At 37.3% G+C, this 26,600-nt stretch overlaps 1 protein-coding gene across 1 annotated transcript in view; it reads right to left on the bottom strand.

Annotated features, from left to right (window-relative positions):
* oca2 (oculocutaneous albinism II) overlaps positions 1-20,046 on the bottom strand; it is a 75,861-nt gene extending 55,815 nt beyond the window's left edge. Inside the window, exons 1-11 of the mRNA XM_030132948.1 lie at positions 19,720-20,046; positions 17,733-17,984; positions 10,926-11,021; positions 10,355-10,552; positions 10,075-10,132; positions 8,517-8,589; positions 7,680-7,837; positions 5,762-5,844; positions 5,291-5,444; positions 1,200-1,271; positions 550-615 (exon numbers count right to left, since the gene is read on the bottom strand). Coding sequence (XP_029988808.1) covers positions 550-615; positions 1,200-1,271; positions 5,291-5,444; positions 5,762-5,844; positions 7,680-7,837; positions 8,517-8,589; positions 10,075-10,132; positions 10,355-10,552; positions 10,926-11,021; positions 17,733-17,974 — 1,200 coding nt within the window. The 5' untranslated portion in view covers positions 17,975-17,984; positions 19,720-20,046. The remainder of the gene's footprint in view (positions 1-549; positions 616-1,199; positions 1,272-5,290; positions 5,445-5,761; positions 5,845-7,679; positions 7,838-8,516; positions 8,590-10,074; positions 10,133-10,354; positions 10,553-10,925; positions 11,022-17,732; positions 17,985-19,719) is intronic.
* Between the last annotated feature and the right edge of the window lie 6,554 nt (positions 20,047-26,600).

Here is a 26,600-nt window from a genome sequence, read left to right as displayed (position 1 = left end):
AAAGCTGCCCACTTTGACAACACTGATATGAACACAATGCAGCACACACACACACACACACACACACACACACACACACACACACACATCCATGGGCTTTATATTAAACTGTATCGCCTGTAAGTTTTAGAATCTTTTTGGAAAGTTATTCTGCTGTATTATAGAAAGAAATAAAAACGTCAGTGGCAGCTGTTGACAGTGGAAGATGTCCAAATGATGCTACCATCTGTGGTTCAGCATCAGCAGGAAAATCAGGTATCTCCAACATCGTTACATTATTTTTGTTTGTATGAACTCAATAACATGTTTCAGATGTGACCATTTAAGATGTTAACACAAGTTAATCTAAAGTGTTTTTTCTCTTCATATCACTTCAGTGGTGCTCATCTGATGTAAACACATCTTATTTCCCCACTTGAAGAGAACATTTATGTTACCACGGAGACAACATTTACATTGTCAGTATTCATTTGCATCCACAGCGACAGATGTTCTTGCTTTTAGACAGTATGTTAATGAACATGTCAAGGACATTCTCAAGATGCCTACCATGCCAAACAGAAGAGCCAGTGTCTCATAATCGATCCACTCCACTACAGTAACCAAACTGGGCCGCTGTGGGAAAAACAAAAATAAATACCTATACACAATGTACATACAGTTTGTTTTTTCTTCAATCCAACATGCATTTACAGTATCTCTAAACAAAGGTTTTATTCCATAACAGACATTTTCACTTAAATAAACAAATTACAGAGGAATAGGTCCACTGTGACATTCCACTATGATGTTTCACAGAGATGATGTGCAGTTATTATTAATGTAGGATACATGTGCTATTCTTCCACAAGTACAATCCTTGAAGCATTTTAAAGTTTATGGGTATTTTGTTTTGTTCAGGTTTTTTTTTTTTTTTTAAGCTCAATAAGTATATTTTTCCATGTAGCTGAGTGCTTCTAAGTCACAGACCATTTTAAAGAACATACCAAAATCTTATTGGCCCCTACCACTAAACTCACCTTTGAAAAAAATACTTTGCATACATTTTTAAAAATCATTTTACATAAATAAAAAATAACAAACATTTGACAGAAGACATAAGACTAAGACATATTCACATAATAATATTCTGAATATATAGACTTTTTTCTTTTTTACTGGAGTGCACAGCAATGAAGAAAAGAAGAAAATCAACTTACGTCACCAATGATAGCGAGTGCAGCTAAGGCTGCCAAAGAGCCCAACATGGCAGCAAGAGTCCGATGCACAATCTAAAGAGAAAAACGGATCACATTATTGTCTGGATTCAGTATTTTTTACAGTGTTCATTCAAAAGATTTAATTTTATTCTTCATTTTAATGCAGGTCTATCCTCTCACTGAAAGTATGTCTCATATTTGCTGTTGTGACCTCATGAGGCAGATTTCATATAATACCAGTATATCCCACTGTTTTATTTCAACCTCTCAATTTTAATTATTAAATATTAAACATTTAAAATTCATGTGTGCTAACAGATGCTTGTTTTTTATTGGGAGCAGATACTTTATTGACATTAGCTAACTCCCTTACTAAGCTAACAGCCGCCTCGGTTGTTTCCATTCATGATAGCAGCCTGTAACTGATTTCTACGTAGAGGACTCAGGCCAGTTGTACAGTGAAAACCTTGATGCTCAGTCCTGAGTACTTTAATGTGTCTTCTCTGATTCTCTGCAAACAGTGGCTTAGAATTTGAATAACATCAACAAACAACAGGTTCCCAGCACAACACAGACTGCAACACAAACTTCATGTTAGCACAAACTAATGTTATACATTGAAACTTATCTAATATAAACTGAAATTCTCAATTATCCAACAATTTTTGAGTAGAAAATAACATGAAGCATTAAGTCAAGTGATTCTATATTGTCTATCATTATCAAATGACAGAAACGTGTCATCCTCCATCACCACAGGCCTCCTCACACTCATGTATCCAACACATCATTTAAACATGAGGCCTTTGTAAATATGGGAGTGCAATCACAATGGAAAGGTGCTCTTTTGACTGTCATACTACTGCAGTAAATTGAAAGAAATTAGGCCACCTTCTACTACTGGAGTGGCTCCTGATGACAGATTGTAAAAGTGATTAAATCATGACAGTTTTGACTTCGAAATTAAAACCTATCCACTCCAATATTTGTCAACCATTACAAAAATAAGTTATTGATGATACCAGTCCACTATAAGAAGAACAGTGTCCTGAATGTATATGGATAAGAGGACTTAAGATGCATTTCTAGCATTCATAAAAATCTACATTCATTCAACTAAACAACAAGGATCACACATAAAGATGAATATATTCTCAAAGGAAAATCTTGTAATATGTTTAGATTGTTATCGACTAATTCAATATGGGAAAAATACATTTTGTTGCTAATTCACTTGTCAGTTTATAAAGACGACTATGTATGACAAGAGCAGCAATAACTGTCTTTAAAGCCTATTCACCTATCTGAACTGCTCAGCACTAAACTGGGTCTTGTCATTCAAGGTGAGGAACACATCAGACACTGCAGACTCTCAAACATTTGTTTGTCTGCCTGCATCTGTTCACATACAGGATGAAAGAGAACAAAAGCATCCATTTTCTCTGCCTCTGTCTTTGTCATTTACAAAAAGAAAACCTTAGTCATAGTCTCTGCCTTTGCTCCTCTGAAGGACACGTCTCTAAAGTGCCCATTAAAAATAAGAAAACTGGTGTCCAATTACCAACACTTTGAGAGATCCTTTCATGTGACCATCGATGTAGCCTATCCAGTACCTTAAATGTGAGTGAAAGTGTGTATTTGTTAAAAGGCATGTGCCACGTTCATGTCAGAATAAAGATTAATGGTGAAAAACAAATTGTCTCTGCAATAGAGTCACAAATGGAGACCTGACAGCTGAAGTAAGATGACATCCTGCTGATGTGTGAATGGCCATGCGCTGTATGCTCTTCTACTTTAGAGACAATCCCCACACTTTCAATTACAGCCTGTGTGAGTGGACCTGTCACTTACAGATATGACACGTGAGTGTGTGTGGACTTAAATGCACTGTCATGTCTCACGCCCTGCTGTTGACTTTTACATCGAAGTATTGGCCTCGACAGCACAGCTTAGTGAGTTCACACCATGTCGAGCTCAGGGAGATTAGCCTGTCTAATTAAAACCAAGCACTGACTGGAAACAAATGAAAATCACACATATTATAACAAGGAAACTAACATCAAAGGAAGCCCATGTAAAGTGCAAAGCTATTAATTTAAGCGATGCAAGTAAATAATAGCTTTTAATCTGTAATATTAATTAATATTTCACACTTAAGAGTCATTATTTGTACATCATTAGCATATATCATCGCTGCATATCGTTGCATACAATTAATGACTTGATAAAGTCATAAATACATGATTAGAAAATTAGCATTGAAATGACATAGTTACAGCCTTTTATAATTAACAATCTCAGCCAATATTAACATTTACTTGCAACAATACCACTTTCTGCCACTAGGGGGCTCTCAATCTAAACAGTCATATAAGAACATAGACTGTATGATATAGACTGAGGACCCATTGGTTTGTGAACTGCTGATGAAGCCAGTAGTTTGCATATTGGCCGTCACCTGTTTGCTTTTTGGAGCTGGAAGTGATCATATTTGGGTTACTGCTAAATGCTGAATGCTAGTCTCCTGACCTAGTAGAATGGTAAACTTCATCAAGCTCTGTGTAACAAGGTCTTAGAGTTAACAAATAAAACAAATCAGACTGGAGTGAGTCCTGGAAAAAAAGATAAGTAGTATTTTTAGGGAGATTTCAATGTACGAAACAATGGCTTTTTGGATCCCAGTGTCTGTCAGTGGTATCACAATTTTACTATACTTCTGCATTGGCCTTTTGGTGCGGAGGTACTTGCCCTTTGCACAAGACTGAGCAGTAGATGATGTGAAGAAACAAAAATTGTTTACAGATGTTTTATATTATTTAGAAATGACCCAAAATTTTCATTGGAGTGTTCAGAATAACCAGCTCTGAAGTTATACCAAAAATGCCAATGTATTGGATTGTAGAGATATGAATATATTCACACTAATGGTCCAGGGAAAATATGTGGCCACTAGAGGGACTAGTGAGTCACTCCACTGGTCTCTCATGGCAAATAAAACAAAGAGCCACCATGGGGTCTTTGATCAAAGCATCAGAACGAAATAAGATGGGATGTAAACCACGAAGAAACAACTTTTAAACATAAAGACAGTGACAAAGTGATAAAAGCTAGAGGCAGTACTGTTGTTTTCACCACTGGACACAGCTCTAAATGAAAAGAATGGAGTTTGATGATGAAATCACAGTGTTTCTTCGACATGGATGAGTTTGATTATGAGGCTTATGAAGGTATGAAGTTATTATATTGATACTTTGCCTGTTTGTTGATCCATGCTTCAAATTAAACTGTGACAGTTTTGACCTGGTTTGGACGATTCAAAACAGATCTTTGGTGCAGTTATTGACAACACAAGCTAAGGAAAATGACATGTAACTTGTGGTTTTACTGTGGCTGTAATGTAAACTATAAGCTGATGCAGCACATGAAGATTATATGACACAGTGTTATTTTGACCAACTTGTAAAATAACCAGCTGTGAGTTTATGTTTGAAGAAGAAAACTTGAGACCATAATACAGATGTATGTAAATAAGTATGACTTTTATGCTTCATTCAGTGAGTGATCCAGTCTGTGGATAGTTGATGATGCCGTTGGTAACGATGTGAAACCTAACAGATCATTTCAGTTTTTAGTTTCATGTGGAAATGTTGCATATTATATCTTTAAGCACAGCACATCCAACCAGTGCTTTCCTATCGATAATATACTGTTTTCTCCATTAAATTTGAATTGCAGTCTTTTATGATGGACAAAACATCTATCTGTTTTCCTTTCAGAGTCTCCCAAGTATGCCTCAGAAATTATCTCATTATCTAATTCTCTAAAATGAAACCCATTGTTTCAAAAATGGTTTTCCAGTAGTAAATTTACCCCTATCATTGTGTTGGAATGAAAGGCCTGGCAGGTAGAAGAGGAGCAGGGCTTAGTGAGAGGTCAGCTGTTTCAACAACGCACATGTGCAGAGAAACAACACTAACACCAGAGTAGGGACAATATCAGTCTATATCAGTGGACACACACCCTTTGCCCATTTTCTGTGATGCCGAACACGAAAATGATTTATCATCCAGTGAAGAGCAGTTAGCATTTACCTCAAAGATGATGAGAACATAGACTCCGGCCAGGATGATGCCGGCGATGGCCACCTGTGTCTCCACACTGACGTAGAGAGACTGGTGGGTCATGGATAAAGGCACCACCTCATTATCCTGCAGGAAGGCCTGGATGGTGATGATGATGGGGTCACTGTGGGGTAAAAGACACAACACAGCAACAGCAGTGATGTGAATGTTTAGTTTTCTCTGCATTTGAACCATTTTTCATTTAAAGAAGTTAACATTAAGCAGCAATAACCTTGGGATGTTTACGAAAATGGCTGATACCAGAGGATTTGACGGGTATTAATTAGGTAACCATGCATTTATCCCACATCACATGTTTACATACCTTTTACTTGGTAACAGGCTGTCTCTGTGGTGGACTATAATACCATTGTCATAAATTCCAAACCATGAACTGAAGCCATCCAAAACTCTAATGCATGTATTTAGTGCTTAAAATACCTGCTGAGCATCTCAAAGGTTTTTGTCAGCAGGATCTGGTCGCTCCGTTCTCCGTGTAGAGGAATGGTCCAGTTATGAATCACCTGTTCCCAAAGAGCAGATAATGAGTTAGTACCTCACAAGTCAACATCTAACTCAGTGTTTCTCAGTCCAATTAGGTTCATACTGCCTACTAGAACTTATACAAATGTCCTTTTCTTATTTGTCAGACAGATGGAAGAAAGAAAAAAAGAGTTAATTCTTTCACCTTGACATGGAGGCCATAGAAATCAGAAAGCGGGCCCCAAGGACCATGAACAGGGATGAGGGATCCTACACCTTATCCCACACCTGGGATGCTGTCCTCTGTGGGATGTCAGGCAGTAGGGGGCATAATCGCCCCCTGTTGCCTGGCAAACCAGGATAAAACAGCTGACAATGACACATCACAGGAACAACAAGTAAGCCTTCTGAGGAAGGCTACAGGTTGTAGCCAAAACATGTCAAGGTAAAAGAATGAACTCTTTTTTCCATCTGTCTGACTAATAAGAAAAGGAAATCTGTATCGGTGTTTCTCAAACTGTGGTGCAGGCCCCTAAGGGGAGGTGTGGAGGTTTATTGGGGGGTGCACAAGATCACTCCTGGGTGTTTTTTTTTTTTTTCTTTCTTCAGGTCAGAACATGTAACAGGCGGAACTAATGTTTTGGGGTTGGAGGGCCCTGAACTAATTTTAGGGACATACAATAAACAGATCCACTCCCATGGTAAACAGTGATTTATCGCCTGACTAGATGAATAGATTATGTTTGGAGAATGAAGAACTGAATGGTGAAAAGAAAAACGTCCAATATTTTCCATTTTTGCACAGTTTGCACTTTATTGTTCTGAGATGTGTGACGTAAACAGGCTCATTACAGCCACTGATACTGTTAAAATATTCATCTTTGTTACCAGAAATGTGTTCGTTGTTATTAAACAAATGTGATTTTATTGTTTCAGTTATAAGATATTTGCACATTTCCTATTTTCCTATCGAAAAATATTGTCTCAGGGAGCAGTCTTTTTGACTTTATTTGTATTGGTCAAGTAAAAATGTAGTTTAGTTTAGTTTAGTTTACTAGTTTATTATGTCATGGCCAATCCCAATTAATTTACTGTATCAATAACAGTAAAAAGGGCATCTTTGGCCAACATGGCTAGTATCCTGCTGTAGTCCCCGGCCTGTTGACAATAGGCACCCTAAAAAAACAATATATTACAGCACATTAATTAAAAAGGGAGCGTTTTAGTCAGCTATGAGACAAGATAAATTAATAAAGATAAGACAGAACAGTTAAACATCAGTACAATCATACAGAGACAACACATATAATCAAAACATACAAAAGCAGCACATACAGTATAATCACACACAATACATCAGCATATAATCACATTCAGTGATGCAGACAGACATCACGTATGGACAGACAGTATCCATGATCATGACACAAATAACGCACAGCCATATGTTAGTGTGTGGAGGTATAATTGCCGGCAAACCATGTTTTTAACTTGGATGTAAAAGTGGAGCATGTATGTATATCTGTGAGTGGGAAGTGAGTTCCAATTTTGTGTTGCTTTAACAGAAAATGATAACTGACCGAATGTGCTTTTTCTGAATGGGGCCGATAAGTCACCATGTGTGGTGCTTCTGCTTCCAGTCTAAGTTGTTTTTAAATTGCACAAGAAATTATTCAAAGAAAAACAAAAAGAATGATGATGATATTGATATTTCTTCCAGTAAAAATTATACTTGAACTATCATTACAATTTTGTCAGGGTTGAGGGGAGGGAATGGAAATTATTCTTCCTTCAAAGGGGGACACAAAACATTTGAGAACCACTGATCTAACTGTTCCTGTAAAGAAGAGAAGAGTGTTACGTTAGAGGCTCTCACTTGTTGAGTCCGTCTCCTGCGCTGGCCCGGCTGTTCGGTCTGCTCCACCTGGATCAGGATGTACTCTTGATTTGTGAGGTCGAACATCCCCCCTGTGAATGGCCCCCCCACCTGTAGCTTCAGCAAGGCATTGTCACGAAAATCTGTCAAGTTCATTGCTGCACAACGCAGACCGTCAAGAGAAAATGTGGATATGTAGAATTTTTCGAGTTTGTTTTTATCTATTTAAAAAATTTTTAACCATGAAATCCATTATTTCAAGGAGTCCTGGTTGAAATGGCACCAATTTAACACATAAAATACTAAAAATATGAGACAGACAGTAACAGAGAACTAAATAAAAGGAGAGAGGCATTCCTCTTATGTAAAGCAGCAACATGTTTCTTTCATAACAGCGCATAAAATACCTTAGAAAGTGTTGAAACAAAAGTGGTTCAAGTAGTGTTTTGTAATTCAATCCATGCCAGTGGTGTAAGATGATTAAATGTTCTGTTAGAACATGTAATCTCACATTACAGTGTTCAAATTGTAATAAGGAAAACAGGATCGTCCCTTTTTGCATATGATGCCAAGATTGAATTCCATAATGAAATATAAACATTACAGATTCATTTCTCTATCAGAACTGCTGCCACTCCTTCGTATCTATTTCCTCCTGCAACATTCAGTTATTCCAAAACCCAATGAAGAGTCTGTTGGATAAATACACTTGGAACACTTGGACGTTTACATATATTTCCTCTTGACTGTGTTACTTTGACTGTATTATTAAAGGCCTCTTGTTCACTGTTATACGTTTAATTACAGGAAATAACAAAAAAAACACAGATAGGATACAAAAACTCTCTGTTGATGACACCGCCAGCATCCTCCAGGGGTTGTCTCGGTCTGGATACATGCTGAAAAACAGCTGAAAGTAGAGTAAACACAATATGTCAACATTTATGCAGAAAAAAACTGTGAAAAGTAATACATGACAAGAAAAAAATATATAGGTAAAGACTGAGGAGGTTACTCTAAAGTATAAAATATAAAGTATACAGGGGTTGGACAAAATAATGGAAACACCTTCACCTCAAGATGATAATGCCCCAATCCATACAGCTAGAATTGTTAAAGAATGGCATGAGGAACATTCTAATGAAGTTGAGCATCTCGTATGGCCGGCACAGTCCCCAGACCTCAACATTATTGAGCATTTATGGTCAGTTTTAGAGATTCAAGTAAGACGTCGATTTCCACCGCCATCGTCTCTAAAAGAGTTGGAGGGTATTCTAACTGAAGAATGGCTTAAACTTCCTTTGGAAACAATTCACAAGTTGTATGAATCAATACCTCGGAGAATTGAGGCTGTAATTGCCGCAAAAGGCGGACCTACACCATATTAAATTATATTTTGTTGATTTTTTAAGGTGTTTCCATTATTTTGTCCAACCCCTGTAGTATAAGTGCATAAAAACCCAATATTACTTATATATTATCTTATTTAGCTGATTATTTAGCCTATTCACATGTACATGATGAGTGTACATATGTACTAGTGTTACAGTTGTTAAAGTTTGGACAGAAATACTAAAAACACTTGATGTTGATAAGAAAATAGACGTTGACTTTGTGTGGATTTAGGACAACGCCGGAATCAGGAGGTAATCACCCTAGTTTAGCATCAAGAAAGAAAGCAAGGAGATACAACTGGTTTGTCTGGAAGTTTGTGAGTGTGAGAAATCACTAAATACACTGTTGTCACACCTGCCTTTTGCATACAAACAAAGTAATGTGTTAACTGTTGTGGGTCACAGAAGAAGTGGTCAGGGTAGCTGAAGTTTAACCACTTTCAGTTTTTACACTAAACTTGTATCTAGATGGGGGTAAAAATGTGGTAAACTCTTATTTGTTGCATGAAGATAATGATCATATTAGAGAGTATTCTTACCAATTCTCCTGTCAGTGGTTGTAATGTTATGGCTTATTGGAGTAAACTATGCCTATGTGTTAACCCTGTATCAGCCAAGTGACAATTTTTGGTAATGTCTGCAAACATTAAATAAAGGTTTCAATCCCATGCCTCAGTGAGGTCAAGAAGCATGTCGGTTTTTATAACACTATACAGTAATTCAGACAGATTTTATAGAAAATTTGAAGTTGTTAGCAGTGAATATGAGGGATTTTTGTCACTTTATGACCTTATAACAGTTGTTTTATTGCATGTGTTTACTTTTTAGCAAGTGCTGCACAGATGTTGTATGGCAAGAGGAGGGAGACTGTTGTCAGGGTAACCGATGACAAAGTAGATGACAATGTCCATTAACACACCAAGGTTGAAATTTGGAATTTCAGAGTATTTCAATGAGTGCCCTATAAAGGGTTAATGAGTGTATGAAGTAGATCCACTTACACTGCAGAGTACTACAATTGTAAATATGCTGGCAATTTTGGAGACTTTGAAGCAGCATCTGAAAAGACAAAAAAGAGTCACTATTAGAAGGATGATCCTACCACTATAGTGTTGTGTGGACCAGTACTTCAAAACCAACAGGGCAATATACAGTAAGAAGGTCTTCTTTAACATACAGGGGTCACAAGCAAAAAGTGGTATATACAACATTCCACTTTGTTGAGATCTTCCACTGGCAACAGATAATATTGCCCTTCTTGGATGAAAAAAAGAGCCCCACCTCATACTACTGGTGAGTTTGAAGTTGAGGTTGAGGTGGTCTAGGGTGTCATTCTTGTCCGAGGAGCTGGAACGTGACAGAGACAGGTTGGTGACCTCACTGCCCAGACGATACCTCTTCTCCAGGTCCAGGGAGCTGCTGTCCCAGGGCTCGTCCCCGCCCACAAAGCTGGGGTCATGTAGAGTCAAGTAGGTTATACTAGGACAAAAAAATAAATCATACAAAACAGAGAAAAAACAATCATGTTAAGTCCTCTGGCATGGGCCATATAGTGTCACTGACGAATAAGACACCAGATGTGCATGTGAGCCTAAATGAAAAATGCACCTAATACTAAACATGTTGTACATCATTGTCAATTGAAACAAAGGATTGTAAAATGATTAAATTACACTGCAGTCCTTTTGACTCATGACTAACATGAGATGAAAACAGATAATCCCTTTTGCTCTAATGAAACATGATATCCCTGGTGGTTAGTACCAGGTAGCCAAAGTTTAATAGAGTTTAAGGAACTGAAATGGCAACATTAGAAGTCAAATACATGCACGTTTTTGCATGCATTACTCACCTGTCATCTTGAGAGAATCTCAGTAGAGGCGACCTCTCTGTTATGTTGGCTGAATTTGTTTTTCCTCTGAGAATATTAACCACACTGAAGTTGTGCCTGAGAGAAATTCAACAGAGATACCAATCAACAAACTCAAACTTGTGCATTTCAGAAGCTAAAAAAACTTGTGAATTTTGAGATAAAGACACTGTCAGCTGTCAGGTCACAGCCATCAGTCTTGTTATAGCATTTTGCCAGCCCAGTTGTAACCTACAGGTGACTCTAAGTGGGTGAGCAGCTGGTGATTTGACACCTTAGGAAATCATTAAAGTGACTTTTGTCACCTTGCTGCTGCATTGTATTCCTGAGGGCCGCCACCCTCAGGAGAGTCACAGCTGGGTCTCACATGAATGATCACATTCACATGCAGACGCTCAAACAAAGTCTGTTAAAGCTGCTACTGCTGGGGGTTTTAGTATTGAAATCATATAAAATACAGTAGCAGTAACACAATGCACTTAACTTCTCTGGGGTCAGTATAGAAAGGGCACATAAAATGATTTGTCAAATTAAATTGACTAGGTTCATACATAACATGTGGTCTGTTCAGAGGCTTGTCTGAAGTTTGTGTTTGAATCTGTGTTGAGTGTCACAGAGGAGTCACTGGTTTGATTCCCCAGACCAGTAGAGAAAATACTGGCTGATGTGCCTTTGAGCAAGATACTTCACCCACCGCCATTTTTTAATCATCCTGATAAACTAGATCCCCTCTCTACGACCCTAATATCTAGGGTCAACAGCATATGAAACACACCCTACACAGACCACTCCCCCTTGGTCATTAGCATATAATACACACCCTACACAGACCACTCCCCCTTGGTCATTAGCATATAAAACACACCCTACACAGACCACTCCCCCATGGTCATTAGCATATGAAACACACCCTACACAGACCACTCCCCCTTGGTCATTAGCATATGAAACACACCCAACACAGACCACTCCCTCTTAGTTATTAGCATATGAAACACACCCTACACAGACCACTCCCACATGGTCATTAGCATATGAAACACACCCTACACAGACCACTCCCCCTTGGTCATTAGCATATGAAACACACCCTACACAGACCACTCCCCCTCGGTCATTAGCATAGAAAACACACCCTACACAGACCACTCCCCCTCGGTCATTAGCATAGAAAACACACCCTACACAGACCACTCCCCCTTTCTACCAGCTGGTTCTGTGTAAAGTTGACTGAACCACGAATCATAACACAACTACTGAACCATTATTCCCTCATACAAAATAAAATCACAATGCACTACACTGAAAATGTGCAAACAAGTTTTCAGTGTCAGCAACAGAATTTTAATTAAATCTCCAGTCTCCTGTTCTTTTAATCCATTACATCATTATTATCTTATTTGTCAAGAATAATATGCACCAACTTTTTCATTACTTTATTATATTACTTTATTACTTTTGGGAACATGGTGAAGCATAAATAAAGATGATCCTTACACTAAAAAAGAGGTGGCAAACCAGCTCTAAGGGGTAGAAAGTAAATGGTAAAATGGGAATGAAGTCATATAATAATAATAATAATAATAATAATAATAATAATAATAATAATAATAATAATAATAATAATAATAAACATTCGCTACAGTGATTTTGCAAATGCCCACCTTTGGATGCGTCTGAGAGATCAGTGGTCACACAATATTCAACTTCGGCCTTTTATGCCTTTACACACATAAATCCCTCCAGATTCTTTAATGTTCCAAACCATCCCAACTCATTTATATTTTTTTTTGCTGTAAAATCCCAATTCACTGTCTTCTCTGCAATTACTCTGACAACAGTAGAGACGTCAGCAGTGTAGTTACATAACAGAAGACCGACGAACAGATCCAAAACTGTTGGAAATCTTTCTTAAAATTAGAGGTCCCCCTGGGATAATCTCCTAATCTTGAAGGGTTTTTATCCTCTGCCTGTCAAAAGGGTTGAACACTTTAACACAATCTGTCCTCTTTCTTACCACTGAGTGCTTTCTTATTTAGCTTTAATTCTGTATTTTTTATGTCTTTGTCATTTTATTGTTGTAGTAAACATAAAATCACATCAGATATTGCTGTGTAGAAGAGATAATCCAGTAATTCATCACTTGTGTTGTTCTTATTATCATATATGTGTGGCATACAGAGTGCAGACAGTTGGATGCTTTAAATCTATGGATGTGACAAGGGTGTTGGATAAAGGAGTAGATAACATTAGTGCAGTCTGCTGCATTAATCCTCTTCAATACTCTTATACAACTATAAAGAGATTTACTGGATGTCTACAAATGTTTTCTCCCCTCTTCCTTCCTCTCCACTACTCTGATCCTGTCCCTGAGATGTGACTTGGCAGGGGTATTGTACCGACACATAACCTACTGAGTCTAGACAGAAAAACTATAGCTGGAATTACACCGCAGACTTTCTAGGACATCTACAGTACATTTGTAATTACACTAATAGAAAGCAGATCATATATTACAATCCATGCTCATTCCATTAAATCATTTTATCCTGACTCATAATACCTCATAATATATTTAGATTAATAAAACTCAAAAGGGGGCAGCATTTTACCAGGAGGTTGTGGTGTAAGTATCGATTGTCAAACTGCTAAAGACATTATGTGTAGGTTCAGGTAATGAAATGAATAAACCACTTTCACTTGACCTGAAAATTATCACTAAATTCCATGCCTTTATCACAGCTGTATTTGACTTTTTCAGAAGTATTGTTTGTGGCACATAATCCAAAATCTCTAAATAAACTGCTGCTCATGCTTATCTTTTAGAACAGGGGTGCCAAAGTCATTTTAGTTCAGAGGCCACATTCAGCCCATTATGATGTCAAGTGGGCCAGACCAGTCAAACCGTAACATAATAACCGGTAAATAATGTCATCTCCAAACTTTACTCTTTGTTTTAGAGTGGAAAAGATTAACATTACATGAAGAAAATGTTTACATCTACAAACTCTCTTTTTAAAAAAATGTGAATAACATGAACTATGAGTGCAATTTCAACCATATTATGTCCGAGCATGTACCTTCCATTCACACATGTGCATTAAACCTCACAGATTATAGTGGATCTAAAAAGGCACCAAATATTTAGTAACAGGTTAAATATTGTTAAAATTCCACTTATTTTTCAACTTAAATTCTTCAACATATTTCAGGTTGTACACGATTGTTCACGTTATTCCCTTTTACATGTACAAACTTACATGTAGTTTGTACATGTAAATATTTTCATGTAATTATACTTTTGTTACACTAAAACAAGACCAAAATTTGGAGTTGTCATTATTTATTGGTTTTGTTATTATTTTACCGGTCTGGCCCATTTGAGATCGAACTGGACTGTAACTAAAATGACTTAGACGTCCTAATTTTTGCATTTCACAAATTCATCCCTCAGGCCAGATTGGACCCTCTGGCAGGCCGGTTTTAGCCATGTTTGACCCCCCTGCTTTAGAGCGCCCACTGACTTCCTGTCCCAAACACAACACAAGTGGGCAGACCACAACAAATGTCTCAATGTCGCACAGTCCCAAGAGACAGGAAAAATAAACAAAAACTGGAACCCAAACCAACTTTTATCAGGATAGCTGTAGCTATCTGTCATTGTCTTATATTGATGCAAAACAAGTGGCAAGGACCTCTCTTCCAAAATGAAGCCAATGCTGTATCTTAAAGTATCATAAAGTTGTGGTACCACAGACAGCCACTGGAGTTGGATCCAGAAGATCCTGGCTCCCATAGATTTACATAGGACTTCTCTCTAAAAATGATAAGCAGCTCAATCTATCTGGTACTTCTGACCACACCGTTGGTCCAACTTTTACATTTTTCATCTATTACTAACATTTCAGGTCCAACTGAAGCTTTGATTGACAGGTCTGTATGACGTCTCCCTTGCATGCTAATATTAAGTGCTAATACTAATGCTAGGTACTGTGTGTGAATTAGGACGGGAACAATAACCTCACCGGTGATCCTACTTTACATTTTTCATCCATTAGTAACATTTCAGGTCTAAATTAAGCTTTGTTTGCCATATGAATATATATCAATATCAATATTAAAGTGATATCTCAACCTCTTAGTCACTAAGTTTAATTGGAAAAATAAGTTCTAATCTTTAAATCTCTGAACTACCATACACCATAACCCCTTCAAAAACCCACATACAGTTACATAGAAAGTTAACAAAGACTTGTTTTCACCTTGTAAATACATAGTCATTATTTCTAACTACAGGGGCATAAAAGAAATTCATACACATTCTGCACTTCTTCAGTCACTTCATAATAATCCAGAGGAACTGAAGTGTGAACCGCCAATTCTCCATTATCGAATGTGTAAATCTAGTAATGTTCTTGAGCCTCCCAAATTAACTTCTCTATCGGTCACAGCAGTTGTTACGTTGTTTTTGTGTTCAACCTGCAGATATTTATTATTTCCTGTAACACAAAATGTCAAATACCTAACCTGATCTATCTCATGAGTATCAGCTGTAGTATACTCATCATGTGCAACACTGACTTTGTGCATGAAGCAAAAGGAAAAAAAGAGTTTAATCCCAATAACGTCACAACCACAGGCTTGAGATTAGCACCCCTCTGAGTGACTGAGACACACACACACACACGTACTCTGAAGTCTGTGTGTGAACATTCATAATCACAAGCAAAATCCTTGTGATGTCCACATATGTTCGTACATATCCTATAAGATTTACCCAACAGAGTATGTGAAACGTGATCTACACATTCCTCAGACTCTTGGTATGTCTTTATTCCTGAAAGTCCAATCAGATGGGAAAATGTATCTCTTTCTAAACTAAAGCAGCCCTGTAGTGTATACCACCTCCTAATTAAATACTCCTTAATGACAGTTAAAGAAAAACATTGCATCTGTGGGCTATGCTGAGGATCTTTTTTATACCTTCTTTAAATGAGCACATAATCTGGAGTTATCTTACAAACACAAATATGCAGTACGCAATGAAGGATGCACTATACTCTTAGATACAGCATGTGTAGAAGGAAAAATGCAGTGGTAAACAGGCACCTGATGTCAGCTGATGTGTCTCAAACCACACATGAACAACAAAGCTGCAGCCAAGGCTACGTCACAAACACAGCACGAGAAAGCAGACCTCAACAAATGAATACTGTTCTTGTAAGTTTTTTTTCCAAATGTCATGCAGTTCCAAGAAACAGGAAAAAATATTTCAAAATGGAGCCTATAAACCACTTTTATCAGGATAGTTGTGGCTATATGCTGTCGTCTTCTATTGATACAAAACAAGTGGCAAGGACCTCAGCTCCAAAATGAAGCCAGTGCAGAAGTATCTGAAAGTAGTGATACCACTTACAGCCACTGGGGTGGAATCCAAAAGGTCCTGGCTCCCATAGACTTACATTGGACTTCTCTCTAAAAATAATAAACAGATAATGCTATCCAGGACTTCTGACCACACCGTTGGTCCAACTTTACATTTTTCATCCATTAAAAACATTTCAGGTCAAATTGAAGCTTTGATTGACAGGTCTGTATGACAGCTCCCTTGCATGCTGTAGGGATAATACTAAGTGCTGATGGTAATGCTAATGCTAGCTACTGTTTGTTTGTATTAGGATGGGGATAATAAAGGGATTTAGCCTTTTAACCTTTTAAAGGAAGTGGACAAGCCCAGTGTAATATTACCAAATTTCCAGCCTACCATTTGGAAGTATTGCAAGATGAACATCACCATATTGCTGTTTTTGGAGCAAGAAGCAATCATAGCTTGCAAATACAGTGGAGCAGAAGAAGAGCAAGAGTGAAACCAAACTAATGCTAGCAGTTACCCACTGGGCTACTGCTGTCTAGGAGATATTATATTAAATGCAGCCTAATAATTTTAGCTTCTTGCTACTGTCCATCAGCCTAATGTATAAATGTCAATCAATCAATCAATCAAATTTTATTTATATTGCACCAAATCATAAAAAAAGTTATGTCATGACACTTGACATGTCGAGTTGGTCGAAACCAGACTCTATATGAGGAAATTAGTGTGTTTGTTTTATTTCCACTGTTATGGTGTACCTTTTGCACTTGTCCTGTAGAGGTCACATTTATTTATTAATTTATTTATTTACTTATTTACTTACTTACTTACTTACTTACTTACTTACTTACTTACTACCTGTCCATCCACTCTAAATTTGGAATTTCAGAGTTTCTGGTTACTGAATAAAACATTTTTCTTGCAAGTCTAATATAGTTGTGATAGCATTTTTTCAGTATAATTTTACATATATTTCACTTATAATTATATCTCAGAGTTACACAACACATTTACAGTACATATATTAACATAAATTGATTCAATAAGTAATGTTTCCTGTCACTCAAAGTCCAAAAGGCAGATTAACAATGAAGGATTCTTAATTGATTTGATAATGATTCATACAACAAAGACTATTAAACTTATTAGAGACTCTAAATAAAACAAATAACACAAGAATCCTGGAGAAAAAAATAATTATTAGAATGAATGAAACTGTCTTCAAGCTCCGCCCCCTTTGAGGAGGTGTAGATAAATAACCAAACAAGTCCAGAGAGCTAGAAAATACAAGCTCTAAACTCAGGATCTGAAGTAGGAACTAAGAGATTGAGACACATATTCAGGTTAACTCGACCAACCAAAGCCTCCACAGAAGCTGACCCACTCTGAAACAGAAACACTTAGAGCAGACATACCCATCCTCCTGTCGAACAGGGACAAAGCCCTCGGTTTGGATGACACACTGTCCTGAGGGCAGGACTGCAGACTGCTGCAGCTTCTGAGTATCCCTCCTCTCTGAGATGCCCTGCAGGAGACGCAGTTCGCCGAAGTTCCCTGCGACAGACTCAGGTGTCCTGAGGCTGCTCCGACCCTGATGACCCGGAGCTGACGTCTGGGACATCTCAATCTCCAAGTTACTTTTGTTCTCTAGGTACATGGTGCGATCACTGGAGGGAAGAAGGAGGCAGAGTTAAGTCACAGAGGAAATGATTTTAGTCAGTTCAAGAGTGACTTCAGTCGCCAAGTCACCTGCACCATACAGTCAGTTTTACTTTTATTATATTTTTTCTTCTTATGTACTTAAGAATATGACTATGACCTCTTGACTTCACGTCTATAAAAGTGCTTGTGGGTGTACAAGAAGAACCTCTACCTATGACCACCATGGTGTCACATCTTTTAAAGTTCTTGTGGGTGTACCAGAGGAACACAGCTCATTGTTCTTTACATCATGAACTTTCCTCTCATCCTTGTTCAGCTAAATGGAACAAGGATGTCTGTTATACAGGACGCCTCTTCTCAGCTCTTTTTTCGTTGGAATAACATCAACGAAACATTCAACATCAACATAGCACTGGTCAAAATGGATCATAGCCCCATGATGGTCAACATGTCCAGGGTGTACCCCACCTTTGCCCTGGGGGCAGTGATAGGCTCTATCATCTCCACAACCCTATCAAGGATTATAAGTGGTTCAGAAAATGAATGAATGAGAAATGGATCATAATGGTTCTATGAACTACATGAAGCATAAGAGGTCAGTGGATGAGGTCATCTTGCAGCAGACATGTGGTTCTCATCAACACAAAGGCGGCATGAATTCGATGGGATTACAGCTCACATGAAAGGCCAGAGGAACTCATGTGTGACGCTGGAGCTCTGTACAATAATTCCACTTTGCAGAGTAACACTACAGTCCTGTCAAGGAGCAGGAATGGGTCAAAGATCTGAGCTAAGAACAATTTAGAGCAATGAAATCTTTTCTCAAGGCAAAAAGGAACAATGAGAACTTATTTAATAAAGGATGTGAAGAGAAAACAGTTGTATTTTTTACTTATTTTGTCTTGTTTAAACTCCAAAAACCAATGAATACTTGCTTGTAGAGTTGTAATGGTCCTGCTTGAGTGGTCTTGAGTATAATATTATGCATGATTATGTAGGAATACGTTTTTTGTTGTTTTTTTTAAGATATTTTGCACATAAGGCCAATAATAATCATAACATAATGAGATAGCATAATGCACATAATGTCCATAACATTCTGTATTTTCTCCTTTTCATTTCTTATTTACAAGCACAAAAAGCCACTCTTACATAGGAAACAACACACATCTAATTCTAAAACTCCTATGCATTTCCGAAGCTTCATTTATTTCCATTACGCTTCACTTAATATCCTCATCCAATGTTTGTGATGTGTCTTATCAGAGAGAAGAATGACTGGTTTTGTTTGACATCCTGCCTGTGGGCTGTGTGTGATGGCCAAGACTATCTGCTTTCTTTAGATTTTCACCCTCATTCACAGCCATCACAGTTAAAGAAAAACGACTTTCAACAAGTGCATAAAGAAAATAACAGATAAAGAATGACTATACCTGAAAGCACCAGTGTGTCAGGTGTTTGCTTTGTATGAGAAAATACATCACATAATTAAAAAAAAAAAAAAAAAACAGTGTCGAAGGCAGAGTGGATGGGGTATTTTAAGTAAATCACATTATATTCAGTGGAATGAGAGGGATTTTTACAAAGCTGAGCATGAGTTTGGCATTGTACGGCAGCATTAGGACTTAACCCCCTAAAACAAAGCCCACTAGTGTAATGCAATGGCGGTAAATCCACTCTGCACACAAAGGAGATGAAGAAGTAAAAAATTAAATACAACTGCAAAGTGAAAACACTTACCTTTAGAGATGTTTTTATATGAAGTCAGTAATGATGATGATGATGAAATGATAAAGATGAGGATGTTGAATATAAAGTTTGTGATGCAAAATTAACATCCAACAACTCGCTTTAACAGTGAAAAAAATGTATTTCCTGTTCAAAAAAAAAGGTAGAGGTGCTGCAGATACTGGGCCTGTTTCTCTTGTTTGCTCTGTTTTTCTTGGTGTTATTGGAGCACAGTGATGGAACTATAGAAGAGGAGAGGCTGAGGTGATTCTTCTCTTCCCCTGTGCTCCTCAGCAAAGGAGGGAGAAGTTGCTGAGCAGTTTGGGTCTGGAGGAGCTGCTGAGGGGAGGGAGTGGCACAATCTGCACTAATAACAGCTAACAGAAAGCTTTTCCACTCAGTCCCACAGTCAAACCTCCACCCTCCCTCTACAACAATGGTTCTTCTGCTTCATGACAGTTTATCAACAAAATGTAGTGACTTTGTGGTAATAGTAGCACAGGTTGCATTGTTTTCAGTTGTTTAATATACTATAATAATAATATAATAATTGTTATTTATTAGATATTAGAACAATAAGTGCAACAACTAATAAACCAAACAGTAATGAACAAATCATAGATAAACTGGGATGGAACTATCACAAAAGAAACAATATATGCAAATACATTTTAATGGAAATTATAATGGAAATAATGACTTGGACAATAAATGAAAGAAAATTAAACAAAAAAAAAATAAAAATCTGTAAAGTCAACATCCAATCCCAATGCAAAAAGAAGGGCAAAAAGAAAAAATCGCATTGTAAAATTGTGAAAGTGGTTACCCATTCATCCAGTTAAAGTTTTTTTGTCCGCTTTCAGAAAGTGCAGCATTTCTGTTTTTTTAAATGTTCACTACAACGAACATTTGTAAGAAAATAAATCAAAATGTATCTGAAAATTGCGGCGTCATGCTGTTTTCACTTATGACACTTTTTTAATGCAAAAAAGCAGAAACTTGTACTTTCCTAGGTCTCGGAAGGATACAGGTTACAGATTACCAGTTACCATGATTAAAATATTGGTAATGTAACTCTCATTTGTGCTTTTCCTGCACAAATGGCAACTTGCAAAACTTTTGTTATGTTGTGTTGTTGCACATATTTTATGTGCATTTGTGAAGTTACTGTTGGAATTCTTGGTGGTTCTTCTCGGTTCAACTGGACTATTTTAGCTCTATTGAAAACGTTTCATCTCTCATCCAAGACTTCTTCAGTTCAGTTCAGTCTCTTCGATGAGAGATGAAACGTTTTAAAAAGAGCTAAACCAGCCCAGTTGAATCGAGAAGAACTACCAAGAAGAACAATGACAAATGAGAACCTACACAGACATTTAGTGTTGGAATCTATTTGGTCCTGGAACTCACTCATTTGTTGATGCTACCTAAGCTAATGCTAATTCCTCATTTCTAAGCTAATGGCACTTGTACAGATTGTTTGCTGCAAAGAAGCGAAAGTAAAGAACTTGGGAATTGAACTTAAGGATTTTCAAGAAAAATGGCCCGTATTATCTCAGAAATATGAGTGTTGAGACTGTAATCATGGATGCAGTCATTTGAGACAGTCATTAGCTTAGTACTGGTGGCTAAGTGGCTGATGCTAACAAACAACCGGGCCCCTGAAAAACTTAAACATAACATGGTTTTTCTATTACACAAAAATATTTTATTTCAAACTGAACCTTGATTACAATGGACACAACTGATGGTCATCAATTTACAAAACAATTTTATGAGCCAAGAAAGTTTCAGCTTGTGGTAAAGTAAAAGAAAAATAGGGTTTTGTGTGACAAAGTTCAATGGACGGCATCTCTGGTTGCATGTAATAAGCATCACAAATGGCAAAACAGCTGTTAACTCTGTCACATCGTTCTTAAAGAAGCAGGTGAAAAAGTAACAAGAAGCAAATAACTACAATGCTGAGGTAGCTAAAATGTTTTCAGCAACTCAGAAAAAAATTGTGAGGAAAGTCAGTGACAATGTCAATACAAGGTCATGCTGTAGTCACTACTTTCAGGTGTGTCATTATTTTTATGCAATTTCAGCAGTTTTACCACAATCTGCACCTTTTTTGACTTGTATAATTATCCTTTAAACTGTCAAACATCATACGTGTTAATGACGGCATAATTCATGAACAAAAAACTGAAAGAGCAACATTCACTAAGTAAGTTGTGCAAATATACAACTGTCAGAAACAAGTCAGAGGCACTGACTAAAATAAAGTCCTCTCTTACCTACTGGGATTCCATCATTGTAGGTACTAAAGGTCTTTCGCCTACACAGAGTCTTTGTCAGGGCGTTGAGGACGTGTCCCTGTAGGTAACAAAGAACTTTTATTTCTGTATCAGAATGACTGACTGGTTTCAGGCTGTTTCGTCTTTTGTACTGCTTACCTTTGGAATATTGATTATAGATTCTATACAACAGTCTTTTTTGCTCTGTTTTTCGTCCATCCTGCACTTGTCTGTGCATCGAACACATCTACTTTATGTACATCTACATTTTGTGTTTGTCACGAGAGGCCCTTTAGGCAGTAAATCATACTTGTTTTCACATGTAACATCATACTCTCATACATGCACAATCATGCTCTATCACACACTCCTATACTCTCACACACACACACACACACACACACACACACTATTATACTTTCACACACTAGCTAATATACTCTTATAAATGCACAATCATACTCTCTTTTATTTACTATTATCGTCATACCACATTATATCACATCATACTACAGAATGATAGGATGTGTGAATGACTAGAGTTGTTTGTGTGTGAGTTTGATTGAAATGGAAGTGGGTTTGATTTAGATGGAAATAAAACTAAATTCTCTCTTCCTGATTGGCTCAGCAATAGCACTTTATTTACACACAGCAACCGCAGCGAACACACACAGCTAACACTGAACACAACTAACACTACTAGCCACCAGCAAAACATGGTGCAACAAGCCAACCTCTAAGGACGATGGGAAATGTAGTCAATTGTGTTTATTATACATACTGTTAAATTAGTTTTGTTAATATTACAGTTCCAGGTTACCTGTGGTATCAGTGGGGTACAATAGCTGCAGATGTGACAAGTTTGTAAATTCCTGGTAAAACTCCCATAGCTTCTGTGCTGGTAGGCCGTGTTGCACAGCTTTCTCATGTTTCGATTAAGCTAGCGGTTCTTAATAACAGCAGCAGTGCTAAGAAGCATGATAAGATTGTGATGTAGCTGTTCCCTTTGAGCAAATATAATCTTCTCTACAGTTAAATTGCCTCAAAACGATTCCCTGTTGGTTAACTTGGTAAATTTAAAATGTATCATAGGCTACCACAGGCATCCAGCACCTGTGATGTTAACAGTTGTAGCACTGAGTTTCTCATCTCAACCTTTTTAGAGCTATGTTTGTCCTGCTTCAGTTCATTCTGTTTCATCTTGTTTAGACATGGACCAGGAGCTGGAGTCCTTTCTCATCTCCAGAAATGTTGGTGAAGACATAAGCAGGATGAAAATGGACGGGGTTGTTTATCTGTTTCACATAGAGACATGCACACACACATGCACACACCACCACCACCACCACCACTTTTCAGTAGGCCAACTTTTTGGTAGATGTCTATGCACAGTTTAATGATGGATGGCCAAATTAAATTCTAAACATAGGCTATGAGTTAAAACACTATCTAACCCAGTAGCATTTGTTAATCATGTTAAAACATGTACATTTTTGTTAGATTTGTTAGTTTTTCAATGTGCTGCTATCTAGGAAATACCATATGTGACAAAATAGCGGTGGACCGCTGGAGAGCCAATGAGCAAAAATACCTGCAGATCACCGGCTTGGCCTCCAGTGGACCACTGGCGGACCACCAGCCTCTTGTTATCAGTGCCTTTGCTGATTGGAGGGGGGTTTAGGTCAATAAGTTTGTTTGTTTGTTTGTTTGTTTGTTTGTAATTGCAGATTGACAGAGCTTTCTTAAATATTATGACAGATGAAGAGATGGCCAAATACATCCCTTCTTCTGGCAGACAAGAACATAAAAACGTTTGTCACTATGAGAATAAAGCCGTAATATTTCGAGAATAATATAATATAATGACAATAAAGTCATAGTTTAAAAAACTCAATATTTAATGAAAATAATGTCGTACTTTCATGAGATTAAAGTCGTAATATTTCGAGAATAAAGACATAATATTACGAGAATATAAACAGGTGGTATCATAATAATAATAAAGTCATAAAGTCGTATCCACTCATTGCATAATGGAGAACTTGGAACATTTTGTAAGGTTATACTTTCATTTGGGGTTCGTCTGGTCCAACAGAAGTGAAAGTTGCTGCTTGTAACCGGAAACTGTCAAATTTATTTTTCAGAATATTGAAACCAAGCATGATTTACTGTCTAAGGGGCCTCTCATAGTTTTGGTCCCAGTGAAGCACCGACTATTAATTCGTTCCTTGGCTCAACAAATTATTTGTTTTGAAGCAGTGGGACTTTGGCTCTTTATTACTTCTATATTGCAATGTAATTATGTGTAATAGACTAAAGTGTGGCAGTAAAATTTACTTTCATCATTAGATCAAGTTTTATTATATTATTACTACTCTCTTTTTCAGTAATTTGTGACATCATTTGGTACTGATGTTTTTTTTTTGCCACATTTTCTTAAGAGGTGACATGTAAATCACTGAGGATAATTTGTTTTAACAGGGTGAGTCAACTCCACAGATTTAAGGTGTAGAGAGGTCAGACAGATCAGAAACCCCAAAATCCCAGGCTGAATTTTAAGTGAAGAATGTTCAGTGTTGCATAAGCCACCCAGTTTCAGTTGAATCTTGTTTATTTCTTTTTGCCCTTCATGGAACGGACAATAAAATGAACCTCATAGTGGTATGTGTTTTCTAGGTTTAAAGACTGTTATTTATAAGCAGATAATCACATAATATTACAGTTTGCATGTGTGTGTGTGTGTGTGTGTGTGTGGGGGGGGGGGGGGGGGGGGGGGGGGTTCCTAAAGACAGACAATCTTTGGGAAATAGAGGAGTTGGGAAGCAGGTTCAGCCAGATTTAGCAAAAAAGGTCAAGGGATCAGAAGGGAATGATTAAACCAACTTGCAAAAATCCCTAATTAAACTTGCAGCCAAGATGCATAGGTTAAATAAGGTTAATACGATATAAGGTTTCAAAATTTGAGAAAGTTACTCATCAACTACTAACTAACATCAAATGGTGAACAGATTGTAACCAGCAACATAGAGTTAAACTCTAAAACCTCATCACATTTAAGTAATTTTAAGTGATAACCTTTATTCATCTGAAGCATTTGCACCATAAATGTTTAATTTCCTTGAATTCGTCGTATAGGTAAATCACCAGTCTTCAATGTCAGCAAAACTGAAAATGCCATCCCTAATTACAGTGTGTGGTGTTGCAAAAAAAAAAAAAAAAAAGGTAATTTCAAGGTAAATTTGGGGAATCAGGGGAGGTGCTGTTGATTTATTACATTTCATTTAATCTATTAATACATTTCCCTTTGACCCAACACAGCTGAGCAGATTAGAATTTTAACATCCTTCCATCCATGAGTAAAAGCAAGTGAACCAGACTAACAGGACCAAAGTAATTAGAAAGTCCCACCACGAAAACCTTCTGCTATGAAAATTATCTGTCTGCTGAGGTGAATCAAATCAGCAACCCAAACTCTCAACTCTCTTTCCTGAAGGGATCTTTACAGGGGTGTGATCACTCTATGCGGAATTCCAGCATCTTCTTTCTTTCTTAGAAATCGGCAAAGACAAAGTTGCCCATTGAGCGGAGTCACCTGGTCCGGACCGAGCGTTGCCTGTGACACCAGACGATGAAAGCCACGCTCAGAAGACGACCAGGGGGAAGACTGCACTCTGGTCTTGTGGGCTGATGTAAGATAGAATAGCAGGAACAGAGCATCACATGGACAAGAATGAGTGCAGGGTTATTGTCACTACTACTCTGAGCGGTGGATGAATGAGTTACTCACAGCAAACTCACAGTTCACAGAAACAAAGTCATGTGATGTACAGTGACATAGGAGAGGGATCTGTCAGAAGTCTGCGGCCAATCCAGAGGAATCATGTAATACCACTAATAGCAAATGGATACAAAAAAATTAACTTTTCTTTAGAAATTCTAAGATTGAATGTTTTTTATTATGGTTTAATGGCTGACACACAGTTTATTGTAACCTGCTACTTGGGTAAAACAGTTTTGGATGTGTAAATTCATCTGCTTCAGCTTTTTTTTTTTTCAAATTGCATATGCTATAAATCCATTCCTGCAGAGCTATATACATGTTTGTGTATTTAGAGCTTTATATATGTATATCTTTTTTCTTTCTGTTGTATTGGTAATTTCTTTTCTGCTACTTTTTATTATACTTGAATGGAGTGACTGTAACACCCAATAATTTTCCCCCTTGGATTAAGGAAGTATTCTGATTCTGATGTGCAAAATCTTCTGCTAACAGCAACAGAATATTAATAAAAGCATTGTTTGATAAATCCCTTATTGTTCTCCGCCATATTAAAAAGTTCAAAGGTTATTTTCATCTTGGCAGCTCGTATCAAAATTTTTTAGCAGTTCTCCAGTGGAAAATACAACGTGAGGGGGCGTTCATGTGCAGTTTTAGAGTTTGCAACTATTTACAATAATTTCCATAGCACATGAAGTATGGATTTTTTTTAATTTTTTTTTTTTTTGGGCCCTCTACTGGCAGTCGTCTTAAAAACCATTGGTTTGTCTTGGTCACTGCTGAGGTTCATGAATATTTTCTCACTGACAGAATAAACTACAGGCCTATGTAAAGATCCA

Source organism: Sphaeramia orbicularis, chromosome 4 (genome assembly GCF_902148855.1).
Source record: "Sphaeramia orbicularis chromosome 4, fSphaOr1.1, whole genome shotgun sequence".
NCBI classification, from domain to species: domain Eukaryota; kingdom Metazoa; phylum Chordata; class Actinopteri; order Kurtiformes; family Apogonidae; genus Sphaeramia; species Sphaeramia orbicularis.
This window is presented reverse-complemented; position numbering and strand designations above follow the sequence as displayed.